Source organism: Tyto alba, unplaced genomic scaffold, assembly GCF_018691265.1.
Source record: "Tyto alba isolate M040663 unplaced genomic scaffold, T.alba_DEE_v4.0 Super-Scaffold_40, whole genome shotgun sequence".
NCBI classification, from domain to species: Eukaryota; Metazoa; Chordata; class Aves; order Strigiformes; family Tytonidae; genus Tyto; species Tyto alba.
The window spans coordinates 37236842-37255233 of NW_024881316.1; the positions used below are offsets into that span (position 1 = coordinate 37236842).

Below are 18392 nucleotides of genomic sequence, written 5' to 3' on the forward strand. Positions count from 1 at the left end.
GCACACTAGTGGTATTCATTATAGTAACATGTCATTATCTCTACACGTATTTATAGACTTAAGTGTTTCCTACAGTCAAAGTTGGCCTATCGTTTTTGTACCTTTTCTTGAAAATGTTAATTTAACTTCATAGTCATCACGATACACAAAGGAAGATGTCTTCCTTCATTTTTCCCTCTTCCTCATTATGGAAGTCTATGCCTATATGTGATGTCAAAGAAGTTTTTTTGTTGTGGATCTTGTAGTACCTACTGCACAATGCATAGACTGCAGAGGAATTCAGTATAGTGTGTCTGTGTTTCATATGAATGTATAAACTTTAATTTAGAACAGTCACAAAAACTGGAGGAAATATTTTTTTTCTACTGGAGTTTCTAAATGAGTCAATACATTGTACAAAAATCTGCCCTGCAAAATGAAATTATAAAGAATCAGAAATGGCAAATATTTAATGATACCATGTGAATTTATTATTCAGCATATGCACTAAAACACAACTGTGTACTACTAAGTAGCAAATGTTTCATTCTACAATAATTTTCTAACAAGAAACACACTTATGTACAATAAAACCATCTGAGATCAATACTGCGTAGGAAGTGTTGGTTGTAATTTGTTCCATATATGTCTAATGACCAAAGATCCCATTTGACAGGTTACCCTTTTTGGACTTGATGTCAGTTCATGTCTTGTAGATTTAGAACATAACACACGGTACTTCAAGTGAAAAGCCTTTCCATATCTATTAGTCAATAAATTAACTGGACTAAAACCAGAATACTTCATATACTGGTGTGCATCATTTCAGTTCTGTCACTTTTCAAAATGCAGATATATTTTCCTCATTAAATTAGTGTTATCTTTACCCAGAAAGTGTATTAGTTATTTGGAATTTTCTTTGAAAACTAATTAGTTTTCAATTCCCAGTGTTTAAATTCACACTTGTCACATAAAAGTTTGACTGTGTCTGTGCAATTCCTAACTTAAGTTCCCCTACCTACTTTTGCAAACAATTCCTGTAGAAAGCATGAAATTTACTAATACCAGTCTGATGAACAAGCTATTCTGGAGCGCCACCTGGCAGAAGGTAAGGTAAATTTTGAGGGAGGAACAGATGAACACATTAGACATCCAGCAGAATTTGGATTCAACCATTCAAACAAAGATACCAGTGCTGGTGTCCTTAAATTTTAAAATAGCATTTCAGTCTACCTCTATCAGCGTTACCTACTTAGCACCAAAATGCCTCATGAAACATCCACTGCAACACAACTGGTTCTTTTTCTTAATTTTTCAAATTTAAGGCTTGTGGTTAAAACATAGAAAGATTATTCTAAAAGTAAATATAGGGCTCTTGAAAAATACAGTTGACCAGAAAGGTATTATGCAACCAAAGCACAGTTATCTGAACTACTTTCATCTCCTAGGAAAACACAACTCCAGAGGTTTAAGATATATACTGCAAGTGTCTAAATATCTATAGCCTTCTTACCTGATCAGTTTGGTCCCATTCTCCTTGTTGTCTGAGAGATGGAATAGACCAGATCGTCAGTTTTCCCGAGAAATGAATAGCTGCCAGAAGAGCTCCATCAGGAGAAATACTCATCTTGTAAACTCCATCCTGCCAAACGTTACATAAGCAAAGTAAAAAAAATGAGGAAGAAAAAAAAATAAAAAACACTACCACCAAACAAGCCAACAAACAAAAAACCCTACACATCAAGGAATACCCCCCAAAAAAACCCCAAAAGCCCAAACTACTTTTTCTATTTTAGGAAAAAAAAAAAAATTATACAGTCTTCCATCCTGAAAATTTAACATGTTGTAAACTTTAAGAAAAATATACTAAAAGTTAGAATAAAAGGTAAAAATATCGATTGTGGCATGGAAGATTAAAAACAACCCATATAAAGGAAGAACACTACCATAACACTAACAAATCTTTAGCAACATGAACTTCTGTATCACATTACTATACAGCAAATAAAATGGACAGTGTGGCATTCCTAGGAGAACACCACAGACAGCATTGCAGAGCTACTTGGAAGAAAAACTGTGGCTTGTTCTCTGTCCAGAGAAAACATTCAGCAGCCTCAGCTTTCTACTGTCCTGCCTCTCAGGTTCACCCAAGGAAGACTGTTACCAAACCACAGCTCTTCATCCCCGGGAGCAAACTTTTGGATGAGCATTATTACAACTGAGGAGAAAAAAAAAAAAAAAAGGGGGGGGGGGAAACAAGACATACACAAGATAAACAGATGAAGAGATCTTGGAGGAGCATATTATTAATTTCAGGACACTGAATTGGAATTTAAGAATCTTCTGGGTAACAATAGACTAAACAACAATATATTAAACATCAGATTAAGTCCATACAGATGAAATAATTCAATATCTCTTAAGTAAACATCAATGTTCCTGGATTAAGTTTTCCTTCAGCTTTCAATATTTTAAGAGGCAAAACATACTTGTAACCAAGTATTTCGTTAAAGATTCATGAAGTCCCACACAGTTGCAGCTGGACCTATACACTATGTCCACAAGACAAGAGTCTCTAAATACAAACTCAAATTTTGAAGACAAACTTAGTGCCACTGGCAGTGCATAACAATTTCTGAAAATACAATTTATATTTATTCCCCCTGTCCCCAACACAACTTCTAGGTTTTCAGAAAGATCATTAGCTTCTCAGGGAGTCATCTTCACTGAAAGACAGCAGAATGTACATTCCCCAAAATTATACTGTTTATAAAATCCCATTTGTTAGTGCAATTCACTTTCAAAAATTTCCTAATGAAAATTCATCCTATAATGTTAGAACTGTCCAAGTCTGCAGATAATCATTTTTTAAGTCAGCACCTCCCCTCTTGAAAAATACCCAAAAGATAACTGAAGTACAGAAAAGTTACTAGGAGTTCATACGATTAAGAAGTTTTAATGGAGTTTCTACAGAACATTTGTGGTGGCTATCATTTGAAGATAATATTCTTTTGGGATATGTTTGTTCGGATTTGGGTTTTGGGGATTTTTTTTTGTTGTTTTTTATTTATTTAATTACTTGGGCTATTTGAAGTTCTAACTATGCCACAGAAACAATAACAATCGAGTAATCTGCTCACTGCTGTACAGTGGTTTGCAGCTATTGAGAGCACTGCTTAAATCAAAGCTTAAAAAGCTTGTGGCTTTTTTTTTTTTCAATTGAAAAATAAAGCATTATTGAGGTTTTTTTAAAGCCAATTAAGAATTATTTATATTAGAAAAAATTCATAAGTGTTGTCTGATTATATTCTTAAACAGCTACAGTACTGCAGTCTCTACTGTAGTTTGTCAAGGAATTGTACATGCCTACTAATGGTAATTCTCTTAGAAAGATCTTTCCGAGTTAAACGTTTACTCAGTAGTAATTCTCTTGCTGTTACATTTAGGTTTTGGGTGGCCATTAACACATTCAAATTTACCAGCCAAGCACTGTTATCTATAGAATTAATCGGTCCTTAGGCAAAGCAGGCAATGCTACCAACAACATGTCAATTTAAGGGAACCACAGAACAAGATACTGAAAACCTCAGCAGGTTGGCACTTCACATTTATGAGTGTCATTTAAGTTAGCAACAATAAGAATCAAAGCCTAATATAGCTATTTTTAATATAGAAGTCCCTAGCTGCTGTGCCTGTCATATCTTAATACTGTTGCCAGTTTCCCACTAAGAGTATAAACTGTACCTCACATATTTAAATGATAATCTCCAAAATTGGATTAAAACATTCAGGGATTAATAATTCCTGCTTTTCTTTGTAAATTTTGTGCTGGCAAGTGTAGTGAAGGTGAAGTATACTATAGCTGCACTCATCAGTAGCCCTCCAAGTGAAAAAAGTTGACTTCAGCCTTCTCCTTTATATTTTCAATGAAGGAAATAAAATCTCTCCCCATTCCACACTTGAGAGATTCAGAAAGATTTGTTTCCCCCTTCAAATCAAGCATGCAATTTCTTCTTTTAGCCAGTCACCCAAACATCACAAAAATCTATTAAGATAATTTCCAAAGTCCATATAACTTCAGACCAGCCATTTTTCCTCTCAGAAGAACACAGTGAGGTTGACAGATTCTTTACTATGCTTTCCTCAAAGGAAAAGGGAAAATAAGATTTTTGGTTTTGGTTTTCTTTGTTTGTTTTGGGGTTTTTACTTGTTTTTTTTTGTTGTTGTTGTTTTTTGTTTGTTTGTTTGGGGTTTGTTTTGTTTTGTTTTTTAAAGGAGGCAAAGGGAGTTAAAAAAGGCAACCAAAGAAAGGCTATATACAACTAGTAGACAAGAGCTAGGACAAGGTGGTGCAGTTCTGCCTGTGTAGTTCCTATGGCATGTAAAATAAAACCACAAGCACTGTGTGCAAAGCCTTAGCCATATAGAAAGCACAGACCTATACCTCAGCATGACACTCAAGATTTAACACTTATTCAGGGGAGAGAAGAATAGAAGACCCATACCCACGGTTTGTTAAGAACAAGTTGACTCTTATCATCAGTTTCATTAACTTTGCCTGTGTCCTGGTAGTAGAAGTTTGACCCATAATAAACCTTTGAAGCTACTTAGCAAAATGTTTCCATACCTCATAAACAAACTGTAAAAATCAAGTCTCTGTGTCTGCCCTATTTAAGTCATGAATGATTAGTTTGAATACACTCATTTTTTCTTTCCCACATTGTAGAAAAATTTTTGACTGTAAGGTGAGGGGTTTTTTGTTTGTTTTCTAGTAGAAATGGAGTAGTGCAGAAGGCTGGGTTTTGGTGCTCTTATCTCTCTCTCAGGTATATATTTAAAAAACATCATCACAGTCTAGTCTTTTCTTGTGGAATATATAAACACGCCTAACATTCTATGATCATTACATTCATCAACAGGTAACTACATGGCTTTTTATACCTTCCTTTTTGAATAAGAGTTTACATTTAATATTGAACTCTACATCTCTAGAACTGTTCCTGTCAATATGCTGAGAACCCAAGATTCAAGCTTCAGCAGACAAACTAACTGGATTCTTAAAAAAAGCCAAGTAAACGACAAGCTACTCCATTTAACACTAAAAGCTTATTATCTAATTATTATAGAACTAATTCTAAAATTGCATAAATTAAAAGCTACTTTCAGTCAGTCTCTCAGGCAGTCATTAATGGACAGTTTTGTTAGTAAAATACATTTCTGAGGTAGACCTAAACCTTAATACCTGTTCTGCTCCCCTCCTGCTGTAAAATCTTAAATTCATAATCCTTAATAATCCTCTTCTCTGTGCCTGTAAGAACAGAAACACATCATATAATAAAAAGACAATCTCATACATTGTTTTATGCAACAAAAACTAAGTCATATCTAAAGTACTAAAACAACTCTACAGGATTCTTTCAACTTCCGTAAGACTGCCTACTTTAAAATAATGCAAGGATAATAAAAAGCAGTTTGTATAACTTTGCTCATTTTGTTAGGTATGTAACATGCCACAGAAAAGCACTACCCATCTGCAATTAAATTAACAGCTCACTTCTAATACTAAGCAATACCTATATAAGAGTAAATACTGGAATTTATCCAAGTATACTGTAAATTGATTTCAGTATACCCACAGTGTAGTAGTTATCAAATCAGACGTCTACTTCTACCAGAAGAACAAAAAAAAAAAAAAAAAAATAATCAGGAGTCAGACTTAAAGTGAAACATTTATTTCCGGTATGCTGTCTTTTGTCATGAAGCAATACAAAGACAAAAATAACAGGATTTTTTTCCAACAAATACAACTAACATACCCTAGTAAGCAACTAATGAGTTTGTGTATTTCCACATTTCATTTATTTTTGTTTTGCTTGGGTTTTGGTGGTTTGTATTGTGGTGTTTTTTTTTTTTTTTGGATGTTTGTTTGTTTGTTTTTTTAAACCACAGGTGATAATCAAGAACTTAAAAGTTCAAGTCATACTACAGAAAAAGCAAAAATAGATGGTGAAGGATGAGATAACTTATTGGAAGTTCACATAGCTTACAAAATAGCAAAACACTGCATTAAATTATTTTTTCAAAAAGAGATTCATATTGAACTTCCAGTTAGATAATTTTGCCAGTAACAATATTCATCCAATAAAATGATGAAACACACTTACTGTTCTAATGTCATCTTCGTAACTAGTGACCTGCTTATAATGGGGAGAGCCTGACAGAACTCTCCAAGCAGATATCCCACAACCAGCTGCTTTAGGTACTCCATCTTCATCTGTTTCACAGCCTCCTACAAGAAGTAGTCTGTAAAATATATAAAGACATATTATGGTTTCATATACTGCCATATAAATGTGGGGGTTTTTTAATTGTCTTAAGTCAGAACTATAGTAGGTTGCTTGCAGTTACAAAAAGACTAAGTACACTAAAATACATAACAGCCCCGATAAGCTTTGTCTCTGAATAAACACCCTGAAGTTTAAAAAGATTTAAATATTACTTGAGCAACACTTCTTATTTGTGGCATTTATCCCTATTCATTCTCACCTCTAGCCTTCCAAATAAGGCATAATTCCCAACATTTAAAATAAAATGTCAGACTACAGATTTGAATTTCTCCCTTACCTTTGAGTGATAACAAGTACAGTTTAAGCTTGTGAAAAGTTCTGGCCATTCTGTTTAAGCATTAGGTTTCTGTTTATTCAGAAGTGGTGCAAAAGCTACTTCTCTTTTATTGAGAAACCGAATGCGTGAAGGTTTTTCAATTTATTTTCTCAAGCCATGCTAGCAATTATAATTGTGCATGCAATAATTTTGTTACACACATTTTAAAACAATTTTGAAGGGACTCTTACAATATTGATAGTTACCACTAAAAAATGTATCAAAACATTTTACCTTTAAGCCCTTCCACCTTTTTAACACTCAGTTTTATATTTAACTAATGATTACTTTAACAATAAGATGTCTATGTTTGTTTAGAAGCATCACTCCCCGTGAACAACCCATCAAGAAGTAAAGTAACTACAAAAAAGGCATAGATTGGAAAAATCAGAAGTTCAGCCCCAAGAACACTTCCAAAGTCCACATTACTCTTGAAATGCTCTACCACCTAGCAGCTGGTGCTCATATAGCTCTCAGCTCTGATGTCAGTGTATTTCAAAACATTTCCTGCAAAAGTCAACTGAGAGAAAAAAGCAAAAAAAAAGAAAAAAAATTCCTTGCATGTTTAATCCCCTTTAAGAGGTCAGTAGAACATATTTAACATTCTCAAGTCTTATGCTATTCACATACAGCAAGATGACTTATACCATGGATGCTTACAGTCTGTTAAGGTTCCTAAGAGGTTTAAGAGGTTTAGTTATTTTGTTGTGTAAAGAGTTGCCCAAGACAGAAAAACAAAGTAATTTTCACTATTTTCCTCAGAAATAGCACTAGGAGACTCAGTCTACCATCATAAGAGTAACTACTTCTCTCTTAATGAAGTGCTGTTTAGAGTACATAAAGTTTCTGGCTGAGCATCCATGAGGCAGTGGTTTCCTGCTGTAGTATACCACGAAGAAACCATGTTACCATTTACAGAACAAATGGATTCCTATCAGAGTCAAGGAAATCTACCACGTGTAGCACAGATTACATTTCAGATGCCTTAAAACTGGTAACCCGAATAGCATGTGAGAGCAAACATGCATCTTGAGTAATTAGCATACATTTTCTTGTAGCAATAACATAGGAAAAAAGCTGACATAAAATTCACCTATGATAGATTTCCTGAAGATACTTAGCAAAGCAATCAGGTTATGAAGATGACAACAATTAGCAAAGCATGGCATTAGACAAGCAGTGAGAAACTCCAACCCAGACACAGCAGCAAATGATGACTGTACTTCAGCATTATGTAGACTGCAGAAGAAATTTCACCATAAATACTACTTGCTAAACTGAGAATAAGGCTGTAAGCACAGCAATTCCAGTGTTAAAATACCAAATAACTCCTACAGTGCATACCTCTTATCTGAACAAGATGGCAACATAAGAATGCATTAAGCCTTTTATGCCGCAGACCTTCCACGTTAAATGAAACCAAGTTATTTTACATTTTAACAGTTTCCAATCAGCACCAACTCTTTGGTTTTGATACTTGCTGTCCATTCTGGTCAACTGGTCAGGCAATTCCCAAGTAAACATTTGGACAGAAACTCAGAGGAACTTACTAAGGCACAACTTTAACCCAGAATTAGAGTACGAGTACTTAGTTCTGCAAGTCATACAAAGCACCGGCTCCATCTGATGATGTCTCTGGTAGCAAGTGAAGCGCGGAAACCATGTTTATTGCAGTGCTGGGTGCAAGGGGAAACACTCCTCCTAGCTTGTACACCAACGGCATACTTTGCCAAAAATTTATGCTGTGCAGGTATACATATTAATGGCATTCCACAACATAAACATACATATGCATAGGCGAGGTGGGGTTAGTTTGTGCAGACTCAGATCTGCCTCTGGTGGTCGTTTACTTCTTCAGGGGTCTTACCTTCCTCTTCCTCTTCTGTCCTTTAGATGAACTTGAGCCATTCATGCATGCTCTATTTGTACTTTCTATCTCAGGAGCCTTTTAACCAGTTTTATGGTCAAGCTGACACTGTTACTCTTGTTATCTCCCCCTGTGTCTAACACACAGTCCTTCACAAATACCAATCCCTGATAAACTTAGGCACAAGTCTCTAATAAACAAGTTTCAAGAGAACATTCAAGGCATCAAAATAACATTCAAGGTAAACAGGATTGTTAAGGAATTGCAAAGCAGTTAGTTCCCTATATCACAGGACTCAAAGACTACAGGGGTTAGTTAAAAGTAACAATAATGGAAAGGCAGACATTGAAAAACAGAATATTTAAGCAATTCCACACTCAAGCAGCTGAGGAAATCAGAAGAATCAAGCATAAAAATACAGCAAGTTTAACTTCATTCAACTTTGGTGCATCAATGAATATTAGAAACTACTTGAACAGTTTTTTATTCTTTCATGAACAAAGTGACTTTTACTGCGGAGGGTTTGAAGAGAAAAACACCAGTCCTTCAGGAACATGGAAAACAGTAACATGTGACGTACAGCCACCAATAAACACCATAGTTCTCAGAACAACACAAAGTATTTTACTATCAAATTTTCTGCTGATTACTGCAGAAAAGTGCACTTGAAAAAATTCCACAGATTAAATGTCGTACACTTAATAATCCATTTGTTTGTTTCTCTTATGTGTATTTTTGATTTTCCTTCTCCCCAATGTTTCCATTCTGCAACTTTCCTCTGCCTTCAATCATTCTATCAGAAAAGGCTAACACACTGCCACTGATCAAAGAACATAAGAGTGCTCACAACTCATAAAAAAGCCACCTTTCAGTCATGCTATATAGTTTTTCCTTGTTTTTAAGTGAAGTTCCTCAGAAGTAACAAGTTTTCAAATATTTTGCAGCACACACCTCTACCAAACAAACTTTCAGCAGACACATAACACACCACATGAAATTCCCTGTAACAGCTCAAAAAAGCATTTTGTTCTAAAACCTAACCTACTCTGTTGTACATGATGCAGTTTATGTCCATTTTAGCTAGTCAAGAATAAGCTTGTTAGGCCACTCGTATCTGAGCACACAGTCTAATATAAGTCAACATGAAATCAAATCTTAAAACTCTGAAACATGTTGGCAAGGTCAATCTTTACACATGAAGCACAGAAAGCAAGTTTCACATGTGTCTCTCACAACCTGACCATGAGAAAACTTAAAAAAAATAAAAATGAGTAAACAAGAACTTCATGAAATTGCTACAACACGGATGTCAATAACTAATAACCAAGGGACTGCAGGCATAATCTGAAAGATTAATTTATCTATCATTGTACCCATCCATGGGCACATGAATTCTTCCATAAGCTCCAGCTTTCATTGCAACATGTCACTGAATTAAAAACAACAGCAGTGACTAGAACTCAATTACAATTGACCACACTGTGACAGAGGTGACCAAGAGACAAATCATAGCACAAAGACCAAGAGAATTGTCAATAACAGTGACAGCAGTAGCTCAAAAACTACCTAAAGGAGCTCTGAAAATCTCCATCAAGATAAATATTTTCAAAGAAATTTTGGAAAAACTGTCACAAACAGTGAAATATACTTATAATTCAGACGTATCTTTCAGGATAAACAAAACTCAGTAACAACTGGAATGAAGATATCCTATCAGTTTAGACACACACAAAACACACAACCTCAAGACAAAGAGCCTTTTCCCAGAACTGCAGAGAAATTCATCATGGCAGCATGTACTTAAAATTTTAAAAAGCTCTTCAAAGAGCAAAATGCAACAGCAGGGGCAGCAACTATGATGAACACCACCACTGGCATCAAAATAAAATGAAAGGTACTCCTGAGAGCCTCAGCAAAGATCTGGCCTTGTTTACCAATTATTTTTTCAGGACTGCACATAAGGTGACTCCAAAATAACAAGTTGACAGGTAGACTAGAAGCAGCAACAGGAGAGGTTTTTTCCATGTTTACTTTTTTTCTTTTTAAAGTTCGTCCTAGTCTGAAGAAGACAGCATGCCAACAACTTTTTTTGTCCCAGTAATGTGAAAAACTACTTTTCCTGGACAAATACTTCGGTTCTTAAATCACACTCTATCAGCTGTAGCTTTATGCTATTCCAGATGGGTCAAAACAACACTAACTTAATAGACAAAACTTCCCCCTCTTAGAAGTTACTATCATACTCTTATGAATATCAATGCAACCTCCTTTAGCACTTAAATGTTAAAATCTTAAATATTTTTTTTATTTTTGAGTATGTTTTCTACACAGACAACAGCTTGCACACAACAGTTTGTGCAGCAGTTTCTGGGCTCCGTTTCTAGATCCTCTTAATCTACATACTTCTGCATTCATCAGAGGACACCTGGGAAGTCTTTGAGGAAGTTCACAATAACTGTGATTGCCAGGAAGCACTAGCTAGCAAGCTCTAGAAGCTTTTAACAAGGTCTGCCAGCTGTTCCTGTTTAAAAGAGTGCTTTGAGCTTTTGTTCCACCTGACTCATGAATAAGGGTCAGGAACCCTGTCCACAAGTTGTAGAAAAAGACCTATGTAAGGCCTAGAGCACAGCCAACGGATGCAGGTTTGTGTAGTTGTTTGCAGAAAAGGATGGCCAGAAACTCTCTCTGTACATGTTCTCAGCAATTGTGGTGATATACCACCAGGATCAATCCCCAGCACCCACTGGAACAGCTACCCCAGCACATCAGAGGCCTTGCCACAGACCATTCTCTTAAGGCAGGATACAGATGTGTGGGGCCATGGCTCCAAGCAACCTGCTTAGTCCACCCTGCTGTGAAGGGGAATGGATTAGATGATCTCCAGAGGTTCCTCCAGTCTCAAAAAAATGGCTGCCCTTGCAGTACCTCAACTGTACTCTATTTAAAAGGTCTGCACAAAGTTGGGCTGAAGATCTCTAGCATAATACTGGTCTCAAGAACAGCAAGTTCAATTGAGGCATCCAAGAAAAACTTGAAACTTCTACACAACTCTTCACTCGTCAGTTTTGGTACTGAATCTAAAACCCTTCATCTCCTACATTAATCAGAAATTTTAGGCTCTAATATAAAACATTTTCTGTAGCAATTGCAGATACCCCTGAAGGAAGACATTCAGCTCCAGATTAATATATGAAAAATAAGCAGGTGTTGAACCTTCCATTAGAGCCTACAGAGAGCTCACACTGAAGCAGACATTTAAGCTTTGTCAACTAAAGTGCAACATAAATCCCATCATAGATAAAGGCTTGGTCACATGAGAACTCCAACACTAGTCATCTAAATAAAAGTATATAACAATTTTCAACATCAGTAAAACTCATTATTAGACTTTTTCCCCAAAGCTATTGTTTCAAGTTTTCTACAGATTCAGATACATTCCCTGCTGACATATTCTCTTTGCTATTATATCTAGTTGAAAAAATTAAGTGTATTAAGTTCTTAAGTGCTATTTTATTGCATTTTAATAGGTAACAACCAAATACATAGTAATATAGAGTGCAGTAAGTCAAGGCTTATAAGCAGTGGAAGTAGACGAGTATAACTTTAAAATCTGAAACTAAATCAAATGCAAGAAAGCACAAAGTGACAAAGTCAAAATTATGTTAAGTGACATAAATTCACATTACTGAAAATAAAAACTCTGAAGTGTTCACAATTTAAGAAAACTGCCTTCCTTCAACAACTTCTGCTTTTTTGAGAACAAGACAATTTCAGCATGAGATTCTGCTCATGAATTTAGATTTCTCTTATGTCAAATTTATAAGTTCTCTACCACAGAGTAAGTTCAAAACAGAAAAGACTTGCCTACATGAAGGGCAAAACATCAGTTCTTTCTGCTTTCCATCCATTCCATCCAGTTGTGTATTTTTTCAAGCATCAATTTTTCACCTTTACTAAGTCAGTCAACTGGCTGCACACAGCAGGAAATAGTATGGTCACAGGGGACTTCACCTGACTTTTTATTTTCGTGTAATGAATCGTAATATTTCCTGGTAAAAACAAGTAATACCTGAATATGTATGCTAAACAGATTACACAAACCTATTACTTCTGCAGCAGATATAACTACATCTTTTAATGTCAGAAAAGGGCATTTCTCTCCCTTGAAAATATGGCATAGACAGCAAAACAAAAAAAATATGGCAACCATAAGTTTCCATAAAAAGATAACATTAGTTACTAATATTCTGAATAAACTGGTTTAAGTACAATACCAGCATTGTCTCCTGTACTTCTACTCCACATTAATATCAAGTTTTAGAAACATTAATTTAAGATCCTGTAAGAATAGTAGGAAAAACAAAGCTATTACTTCTCTTGGAGATGGGAAGAAAGAAGAAAAACAAGACTTTAAATGTTTGCCTTCCTTTTTCCCCCCCCTCTCTCCTTTTAAACTTCTATGACAAGACACTGCCATTAGCACACACAAAGAAATGTCCATACTATTTGGTTGACAACTATGCCAGATGATTTTCTACATATTTTGTTAATGTTTTTCATCCTTTATAAGAGTTTAACAGTTCTGACATCATTTACTCATAAACACACCAAGAATGAAAAGCAAGCATATCTATCTATTATAATTGTCAGAGTAATTATTTGACCATTCTTGAATATTAGCCAATATTCTCTGCAACACTCACTGTTATAATCCATCCACTCCCTAATATTAGGAGCAGAAAAGATAACTTTGGAAACAAGTGTCAAGAACCATTAACCCTGGTCTGATCTGTTGTCTGGTCAGGCAGTGCTACCAAAGCTCCATACCCACACCTATTACCTCAAAGCTCTAGATTTAGTACACCGAGTATTAATTATGTGGAATTACTAGATATGAACTAGATAGAAAGAAGAAACCATACTCAAAATTAATCTCTCAAAGTAATAAGCTAGAAGAACATCACTTCCCATTAATAACCATTTATTTCCTAAGATAGATAGGACAGTTCATTTAACACTAAAGAATGAGAACAAGATTTTAAACAGTGAGTTTCTTTCAGTATTCTATAGTCAAGACTAATTTCCATATAAACCAATACATTTTGTGCTGACAAATTCAATCCTAGTAGATCTAATAGAATAAAAATATCTAGAAGGAAGTTTAGTTCGTACAAATGAAGAGAAATGGACAAATAAGTTGCTGAGTTTATCTTGCTATATAAAAAGTAGGTATTAAACAAGGAGACACCTTTTTAAAATAATCAGGACCTATTCCAACAACATCTGGTTGAAGAGCAGGAAGATAATTAGCCCATATGTCAAGTGTGGTATCTGTACCCAACACATTACTAATAGATAAAACACATCACAAGGCAACTCCAAATACCAAAGCCTAGCAGTTCCAATCGTGACACCCAGGAAAATGGGCTGGCCAACAAGTCCAGAAATCAAATTCAGACAGAGGAAAAAAAAAAAAAAAACCACACCCAAACACAGTCAACCAACCAAACTTATACATCACCCTTTACTCCCATCAAATTCAGAAACATCTTTTGAAGCTATACCTGATGTTCTAAAAAATGCTGCTTATATAAGGTATTCCAACAGTAAATAACACAACTTGATTTTCATTATTCCACTAGTAAAGTGAGATTACCAATCAGGGCTTTTTTCATAGGTACAGTGATACATGACTTGCTATTACCGATTCACTAAAAAACAGTATTAAAATAGATTTTTCTTCCTCCCCCTCCTTATTCAACACACACCACTGTTTATTTTGACACTTTTCTTCATTATTTCCATATTACTGGCAGGTAGCAAACAGAACACTTACCTGTGACCAGGATGATAAATGACAGTAGTTATTCCATGGGCATAATGGCTGCTAAAGCTGAAACTATGACTTTCTTGAAAGCTCTGATTTGTTCCAACACTAATTATGGACAAAAAAAATACGTATTTTATTTCAGACTTATTTTCTTTAAAGAGTGGAAAGAAATCCTTTGAAGTTCACTGTGCTTTCTCAAAACAAGTAAAAATTTATGCTTACCTTACAAGGTAACTTCTCAGTTCTCCACGATAATTAACAACAAGCAGTTCAGCTGACCACTGGGCACTTGCTTTGTATTCTAGAAAGATCAATCCAGCAATAGCATAACTCAGATCTCCTGGAAGACTTGCTGTCTTTACCCAAAAATGAAGACAGACATGGAGAGAGAAAGAGGATTTTAAAAAAAAAAAAAAAAAAATCTTTGTTAATGAAAGGACTAGGAAGCTAAATTTACTGTATTGTATAAAAATGTATTTTAAAATAGTTTCATAGTTTGTATTAGCAACAAAACACACTTCCTTTTCTCATGATTTTGAAGAAATCTTATTACTTTATTGTAATATACTACGGGATACACTTGAGCCACCTTCCCAAATTAGTTTATTACAAGCTTTGTATCTGCTAAATCTAAAATACATTGTATGGGGCAAATCAACAGTAATTATCTGTTCTCATACCACAACAAAAACAAACAAACAAACAAACAAACAACAACCTGGTATTGCTCTATTAACAATATTTAATATTTCTTGCTTTATAAGTGACACTGTATATAAACTGCAGATTTGTAACCTGTGATTATTTGCACACATACTAATTAGGTGATTCTATACTTTCAGTCTGATATACCTGCAGATCTATCACAATTTGAAGAAAAATAAAAGAAAGATTAAGATTCTGACTAGATAAAACAGAACAAAGGATATCTTTTGCAAGTGCTACACAACTTGAAGTATAATATATCCATCATACGGTAAACACTTTATGGTACATTTGTGCATGGTATTCATACAGTAAGACCTTAGTATAAAGTAAGCCATGATTAAAAAAGGCCAAAGAGTGGAAATTACTCTTTATCCTTATGAAAAGTTCTATTTTACTCATATTTAATCTAAGAGAGCACTTACCGGTGAAATGACCAAAAGCTCACTACCCATTAGGTCAAACACTCTAACTGTTCCAGCGCTTTCAGCATAAGCAAGTAATGTACAGTCATGACTCCATGCCACATGCCTCCACTGAGGGTTAGGATCCTTTGGCACTATGGAAAAGGATGTTATTTAGAAATTAAATATAAATAGAATCCCTTAAATGGAACAAAAAGTCAACAGCATCAAAAATTGCAGGGTTCCTACCATCATTACAAGCTTAGCCTGGAGGAGGAAAAAGGAGGGAAAAAAAATAAAAAAAAAAAGGAAAAACTTCACACCATCTCCAACATCTGCTATGTCTCCCAATCCTTTTAATTTTAACTATCATTTCATTTCAGATTCAGGTTTTATATGCTAATCATCATAGAAAGAAGAGGGGGAGGGAAGATGAAGATAATGGAGCTAGTCACAAAGCAAAATTATTAATAAATTCTTTCTAATTTCCTTTAAGAAGTTACAACATTATCTTTAAAGTAAACTGACACCACCACTTAGCAATGCATGAACAATAAACAATGATGACACTAAGTAATGATATAGAGGTTGCCATATTGTATACCTTGACATTTTCCAACTATGGATCCAAAGTCATCTTTTGCAGACCTGCAGAAAAAGACTCATATGGTTTAAGAAGAAGAAAAAAAAAAAACACTATTCAGTTTTCCAGAATAAAGCATTTTTATAGTGTTCTGTTTAAGTGCACAATTCAAAGGCCTGCATCTATTTAACTACTTGTTCAAAATGGCAGATAGTAGCCTTCACACTTAGGCAACTACAGTAGCTAGCAAAAGTATTTTAGAAACCCTCCTCCCAACACAAATACTAAGATCCCTCATTTAGTAGTAATGCTCTTTAAAATAGGATAGCAGCATTTCAGAATTTCAGCACGTAACTTTAGGAAAAAAAACCTAGTTAGTATTCTCTAGGTTACAATTTTAGAAGCAATGCAAGAATATAGTTACATTAATACAGATGAAATACAAGATTTATTTTATAGCCTATAAGCTGACATTTATGGTGTCCACACCACTTCTGATTGAACAATTTTCATACACTTGCTTCTTTTACATATAAATAGAAGGTCTGACCTTCTAGCAAATGGATTTTTGTGAAGCAAGTAAACACACTCAATCAAGATTTGTTCTACAACTAAATGTATTCTTGAACTGGCAAAGGAGAGCTTGTTGTTAAAGAGCAGAAGAAAAAAGGAAAGCATCAGTCTTTACGGCAATCCACATTACTTGTAAAATAAGGTGAGGTATTATACATGCCAGCTTCTCTACAGAGAAGCAGAATACTAGCTCCTTGTCCTGTTTATTAGGAGAGAATTTCTAGAGGGAACAGAAGGGTAAAGTTAGAAAGACCATGATTTGGGTTTAGTATTTTGAAGCAAATAGACTGCTTTTCTTTCACATCTTGAAGACAGACACATACAGATAGGTACTTACAGAAATTTATCTATACCATTTATAGTTCGGGGGGGTTGTGAAGGGGAGGTGTTTTGTTGTGGGATTTTTTGGGGGGTTTTGGTTTTTTTGTTTTTTTTTGTTTTGTTTTTTTTTAATGGGGAACGGCCAAGAACTAAGAAGGAGGAAGGCTTCTGCTTTCTAAGTGCTAGTATATTTTAAGATTATTCCAAGGATTACTTTCACAATATATAGCATTAAAAAAAAAAAAAAAAAAAAACACAGAAAAATCTTTAAAATACAGTTAGTAAGTTACTAAAAACCACATTCTCAGAACTCTGCAACTGTAGTCATGGAGTAAAAGATAATACTAAGTTACCTTATTTCTACACATTGATCTTGAACAACTGCCAACAATTTACCATTGCTGAAAGACATAAATAAAGGTGTGAAAGTTCATTTAAAGTCCCATCCTTACAGAATGTGCATCAGAGCTCTAGGTGCTTTTCTTCAAGGTTAGATATAAATCTCATCTTTCATAAATCAAAACAATTTGGGAAATATCAATTTTTATACCAAAAAAAAATTCAGTGCTGTAATAAGATTCCATTCATGTCACTGAAATATATCATTCACTTTTCTAGTAGCACTAAGAAAGCATAAACAATGTCTAAAATCTTGCTGCTGGAGAGGTCAGAATGAGATGTTACTTATAGATTATTTAATAAAGCAATACATATTTTCAGGTATTGCTGTTATCTGAAATAAACAACTATCATACTTCAGTGAGTTACACTGTCTCCTTAGGAGTAGGTCTCCTGTCTTTGTACCTAACATAAAATATTGCAACTGGAATGTTGCATATCAAAAGGGATCATCACTTCCCTCAAGAATCTCCATCTCTCTCAACAGTATAGAGATCTGGCTTGAACCACTTATCATGTTCAGCAATAATATATCATAAACTAAAAAACATTCCATAGTATCTTCATGTCATTTAAGCATTTTTCTGTACATAGTTATGGTTATTTTTAAAAGCCAGTGATCTCACTGATGCTGCTAAAATTACTTCTGAGCAGCTGGTTCTACGCTTAGAACTCACTTCTCCTCTGCACATACAATAGCAGAAAAGTCTTGAGGGTATGTATTCACTTTCCACAAATTTTAAAATAAGAAATCTGTCTTACATATCCTGCCAAGTCACAGGTCTTAAACTAATGAAATTCAGGACTTGAGTTTGAGAACTATTACACTGCAAGCCACTTTGCCTCAAAAGCTAGGAGGACATTCAGGCCTGAGTGAGAGATGCATTAAATGAAGGAAAGCAGCATGGAAGCCCCTAGCTAGCAGACTGGCCTTTCTTTCCTAAGGCTACCCTTGAAAGCCTCCACTATTTCTCTTGACCAAAAATAACATGGCTTTAGCACAACATTATCTCAGCATTGTTACCAATGGGGATGGCAGGGGAAGGAGAGGAAGCGTTAATACATTCA

At 34.9% G+C, this 18392-nt stretch overlaps 1 protein-coding gene across 2 annotated transcripts in view; it reads right to left on the minus strand.

Annotated features, from left to right (window-relative positions):
• Nucleotides 1-18392, minus strand: part of NBAS (NBAS subunit of NRZ tethering complex) — a 178948-nt gene that overhangs the window by 152790 nt on the left and 7766 nt on the right. For both annotated transcript variants that reach the window (XM_042803171.1, XM_042803170.1), the window contains exons 5-12: nucleotides 17279-17326; nucleotides 16053-16096; nucleotides 15470-15603; nucleotides 14562-14695; nucleotides 14346-14444; nucleotides 6144-6282; nucleotides 5222-5287; nucleotides 1493-1621 (exon numbers count right to left, since the gene is read on the minus strand). In XM_042803171.1, coding sequence (XP_042659105.1) covers nucleotides 1493-1621; nucleotides 5222-5287; nucleotides 6144-6282; nucleotides 14346-14444; nucleotides 14562-14695; nucleotides 15470-15603; nucleotides 16053-16096; nucleotides 17279-17326 — 793 coding nt within the window. The remainder of the gene's footprint in view (nucleotides 1-1492; nucleotides 1622-5221; nucleotides 5288-6143; nucleotides 6283-14345; nucleotides 14445-14561; nucleotides 14696-15469; nucleotides 15604-16052; nucleotides 16097-17278; nucleotides 17327-18392) is intronic.